Source organism: Echinococcus granulosus (assembly GCF_000524195.1).
Source record: "Echinococcus granulosus chromosome Unknown EG_S00078, whole genome shotgun sequence".
In the NCBI taxonomy this organism is placed as follows: Eukaryota; Metazoa; Platyhelminthes; class Cestoda; order Cyclophyllidea; family Taeniidae; genus Echinococcus; species Echinococcus granulosus.
Window position 1 is genome coordinate 14,983 of NW_020170458.1, and position 5,333 is coordinate 20,315.

General features: G+C 44.4%; 1 protein-coding gene across 1 annotated transcript in view; it reads left to right on the plus strand. All coding sequences in view use genetic code 11, as the record gives it.

Moving 5' to 3' along the window:
• Nucleotides 1–5,068: 5,068 nt before the first annotated feature.
• Nucleotides 5,069–5,333, plus strand: part of EGR_07458 (Abhydrolase domain-containing protein) — a gene marked incomplete at both ends in the record, with an annotated part of 1,801 nt that continues 1,536 nt past the window's right edge. The window contains one exon of the mRNA XM_024496707.1: nucleotides 5,069–5,205. Coding sequence (XP_024348847.1) covers nucleotides 5,069–5,205 — 137 coding nt within the window. The remainder of the gene's footprint in view (nucleotides 5,206–5,333) is intronic.

A 5,333-nucleotide genomic window follows, 5' to 3' on the forward strand; every position in this document is an offset into this window, starting at 1 on the left:
AGTCCCGACACTGTATCCCTCCTCCTCTTCAAAAACGATATATTTACGTAAGACCAGTACCTTAGACATGCACCTCGCCCACTTCTCGACGGCATTGCAGCGCATCTGTGGACATCAGCGTGTTTTTCGTACGAGAGAGGAGTTGATGCCGCATGCTCAGTCAAATGAATAGTCAAATTTGGTGTAGTGCTCATGATGGAACCAATGAGTAGTGAGTTATTGGGTAGAAAGTGCCACAAGTCGCTTTAGCTTGTGCAGAAGACCTCACTGAGGGATGTGTCGACTTTTGAGGCCTCCATATACACCACTCGAGAGGATGAGTGGAGTGCGAGAGGGGGCGCTGTGAATGTCTCATCTCGAAATGCGGCCACAAATTCCTCCTCACAGGACAAATACCCGCCAGTAACCTAAGATTAATATTTTTAAGTTAACTCTAATTTTAATCTTTTTGCCTTCTAATTTGCTTGCCAACTCTAAGGTGGAGGCGTCTTTCGTGGGGAATTCCATGTGTCACAGCTAATGTCCCTCTGTCTACTACCCCACTACGAACTACTCTGCAACTCCTGTGAATTTTAATTTGCTGTTTGACGGGTTTCCAACCTGCATGAGATGCAACTTTTGCCAATCAATGCACCTTCTCTTACTAGGTGTCGTCAACAAGTGCCATCTCATCCTCCTCCGTGGATTAAGTCAGCCTAAAGGGGACAGACGTTGGCGGAAGAAGCGAAGGAGGTGGCGAAGTGAATGAAGGTGTGCACAATGCGTTGTATTTTTCCCTAGAAGTGTCTTTACATCCTCTGTGCAGGAGATGAGTAAAGAAATGCAGATCCATACCATTCTACAGACCTGAAATCGCGCCCACATCACAAAGCACCTAACCTCTGCAATGTTGGAGCTACTCCTAGTCATTTGATGCATGGGTATGTTGGAGCTGTACTGATGAAGCCATAATAATCGTTTTACGTTATCTAACACTGGAAATCCACCTAACATTCCAAAGGGTTGCCATCATACACTGAGATATATTGCAGCACTTCAGTGGGCTCCTATATTTTCAATCACTGCTTCAAGGGATCCCCTGTAAGATGTAAGTCAGTGAAGCACGTGAGCGTGTTTAAAGCCACTCCTCTTTAGATGCTTTCCCGCAAGTCCAAATGGACTTTTCGACTTAGACCTCACCCAACCGACTACCCGATTGAACTCACACACTCAAACATTGTAGCATGTTGTCCTGCTGCGAAGATGTGGTGTTAAGGCAGGTGATGTAATCGTCATCACCACAGAGGCACATCACAACCAAGCTGTTTCAGGTATTATGTTCATTTATTTTAAGGAGGCTTCAAAGGGGTACACAATTTGACATCGACCAGTGGGAGGTATGCTATTGACACGACCGCAACGGAACCTGGTGAACAGTCATGTGGACAGTCCAAACAACATAATCAGCCAGAAGTTGCCCAATTCCTACTTTCTTTCGCATTAAAAAGAGGTGAAGAGTATTCTGCATTCATTCGTTCCTTCGTCCCTTCGATCGTTCGTCAGCGCAAAACGTTATTTGAAATGAAATTGCATGTTGATGGAGGATGCAAACGCATGGCGTGGATTGGTTGGACATGCATCTGACACGAAGTCGACAGCACTCACGTCGAATATTTAATCGTGACTAACAAACTGAGTGCACAACTGACTAACCGGCAAAGCACCAGTTTGTTGGGTCGGTAACTGCGAGGTTGTTGGTATAGCCGTTAATATCTCTCTACACATTCATTTATTCATCAGCGTGTGCATCTCTTCACCGCTCTAGCAGTTTACCACGATGAATTCAACTGGCCGTACGCATTGCAAGCTCACGATTTTGCCCAACACATGATCCACTCCTTGTCTGTGCGACATTGCTTTGATGACTTTCCTCTGCCCGATATGCAAAAGAATTTGACCTGGACTAATCATCAATTTGTCACCTTCTCTTGTCATCCTCTTCACCGTGTACAATACCTCCGATTATCGCAGTCGACCCGAGTCCTCTCGGTCAGCATGCATAAGTCAAATCAACAATCTATCCACTGAGGCACTTTCTTGTTCATGTCCGCACAAATTTGGAATTGCTCAAAGCGGTTGTTTAGCTTCCTCTTCGGATTCCTTTGGGTTTGCCTGATAACTCGCACTTCTTATTTAGTACACATGCTCCACAGAAGCTGCCAAACGTGTCAGGGCAAGAATATGAATAAATGATTTGCAAAGTGGCCGAATGTGAGGAATAGGCACAATTCGGTAATTTTCTGCCTCCCACCACTCAAGACAGTGAAAAATGGAATTTCTAATCCGCCCCGCCTGTACTTACTTTCATTCATCGGCTGCTGCTTCTCGTCACCACGTACATTGAAAGGCAATCCATGGCTTCTTCCACTTCGTCATCCTATTGTGTGGTTAATCAGTTCGTCCTAAAGGTCTGAGGACAACACAATACTCAACGGAACAAACGATGAGGAAATAATCAAGCAGATGGGATCAAGAGCATGAGAGTTAGAAAGAGTGAGCGCAGTTGTTTGAATCCTGTTTGCAGTCAATCCAAATTTGCCAGCAGTCAAGTCACGAATTCGTCCACAGGCGGACTGTCAGTGTATAAAATATGAAAATTCTCTCTTTCTATTCTCCCTCCTAGCCTATCACAGGCGCGGAAAGTTTGGATGGGTGCAAGGTGGCAAGTCAGACATCACGTCGATGTGCTAATGAACGAACCACGGAGATGGTGAATTACAAGCGATTTGGAGATGTGGCTATTCCACTGTCTTAGCATGGGATCAGTTAAAAACCGGGAATAACATATGAATGTATGCAAAATGTATTGAGAATGGCAGGTGAAAGTATTGCATTCATTCACACGCCAGACCGTGTAGCTAGTAATGCTTTACTGCCCACAGCTCGCTTGCATTTTCATTTCTTCTTGGTTCGTTCTTTGGCATGGTGAAGTGATGTCGGACTCTCCACCTCGTACACTTCCAAACCTTCCGCGCATGTCAAAGGAAGAGACAGAACAGTAGGCGAATCCTGCAGGTTGGATAATGCTGAATTTAGATGCAGTTTTGATGATGGTGAATGGATCACTCGCTTGTGATGTATCCCCTTAGAAAACACGCTCGCCTTCTACAGTGCAGGGACACGAGCGCCCACCACCAACCCTTTGTCTCTCCCCATCCCCAACAACCTACGTAGGCAATTACATTCGCTTGCGAAGAAGTCTCCTCCAGTACGGTTTCTGCTGTCTTACGCGTGTCACGTTGATACGCCACATTAAATGTGCAGTTCTGTTGTCAAGTAGGAAGTGCATGTTTGAACAAATGCTGCAGCAAATGGTGCTTTTGTGTCTATGATTGTTTCCACCCTACTCAAACAAGTACTTAGCATTACTTTTAATACAGGTTGCTTTACTTACGGATGTCTTACGTGACCCAAAGTGTTCGTAGGTGTCAGGTATCCTACCGTCCACTTTAGTTTGAAAGCCTCCAGTGTGCATGTAGATCGCTACAAAGTTGAATGTGCGAAGAGTTAGGGTGACAATTAAGTGTTTGTTTTTGTCTTCATTCGTCGCAATGTGTGACTCACGACGATGGGATTAAGTGACTACTCTCCTGACAATACGCATCACTGACACGTTAGACTCGTAGGCCTCTGGCGGCACAATGTTGTTCCTTTAATAAGCCCGTATTGTTAAACTCAGTCAGTCAAGGTGAGAACAACGTAGTAAAGAGGAATAGAAGCAAAACCCTTTGTCCACGGACCTCTGTTAAATCCCATCCTTCCCTACCTAGATCTCCTTTCAGGCCAGTGTCCCTACATCTCCCTATGGACACGCACGGTGGCCAGCACAATCCTCTGTCCCTGAAATCATTTCCTAAATCAGACGAAACTCTAAATGCAGTTGAACTACCAAGAGGGGCCAGTGACTTTGCGGTTAATTATCTCCTTAAGTGCATGGAAATTCGATGACTGGCGCAGTCAGCTAGTACGTATTTTCTTAGAGGACTGACTATGTTGTGATGACTGAAATGGGAGGATGACTAAGGGGAGCTCCGGCGAGGACGCTCAAATGTGGTCAGTGGCCATTTAATACGATGGCTGCTTAACTCTCGGTTTTGGTGAAGAGCCACCTTAACTTGGCCATTGTACCACACCTGGTAGGCTAGCCTTTAAGCCAGCACAGTAGCCAAAATGCCTTCTGCGTGACGGACATATATGCATATATAGATTCGACCCGATTTTTTTGTCTTCTTTTGCCTACAGGGAATCTTAGGGAGCTGCAGCACTTTTTACCCATTTCTGGATCACGCAATTCTATCTACAATAAAAAAGTGTGATAACGTGAAAAGATTGCAGTTTTTGCCAACGCAATTATCATGCTGATACATAAAACACAATTAAGTAGCTGTATCGTAGGTCCCACAACATTTTTGGTATTTAAGCCAGTAAGCGAAAAAAAATTTGCCAAAATAATCAGGTTTGAAGGTAGGTTTATTTCAGTATTTGAAGCATTTTTTTGAATATTATACTTGCTGTTACAATATATGATATTAGCGGCAGAGAAGTGCGCGCTGTTTGTCACTTGACTAATTAAAGTAGGTAGGCTAAAGTGAGTTTATCGGGCAGGTGTATTGTGTTGGCGCCTTCGAGCTGTTACTCTGCTGAAAAACATGCCTTCACTTTGTGATTATTTCATAACTAACGCGTGCAACGCAAAACTCCTAATTTCTAGTCTAATTGGGGCCTACGTGGCCTACTATTTCTTTGTTGCTCGTTCGGTACATTTGACCTTCTTTCGTCTCATTACCCGTTTATCTAGTCTCCTGTTTTGTATGGTCACTCTCGGAAACTCGTGGATTTCTTCCATTCATACGTTCCTTTCCTTAATGAAGTCTACTCACCTTTTGTTTTTGGTTTCACTGGTCGAGTGCAGACGATACTGAGACCCATATTCCATCGCGTTGAAAAGTTAAACTACGAAGAGTAAGGCTTTGATTTTTACGTCTTATTATCCGTTAGAGAGGCCATAAGCTTTTCAGATGGTGGGGATATGACACTTTCGTGGAGTAACATTGAAGGAATGGCGGATGACACACCGATCGTTGCTCTACTGCCCGGTCTAGCTGGTTGTGGTTGCTGCCACTACATTGCCAGCATTGTTAAGGAGATCAATCGATACAAATACAGGTGAGAACTCTGTTCTCATACTAGCCTCTTCTAGGTGTGTTATTTTAAACAATCGCGGGGGCTGTCGTCGCAAGTTGAAGGTGAGTACTACTAGATTTGACGTTTTCGTTGGATGTAGACGCCTCAAA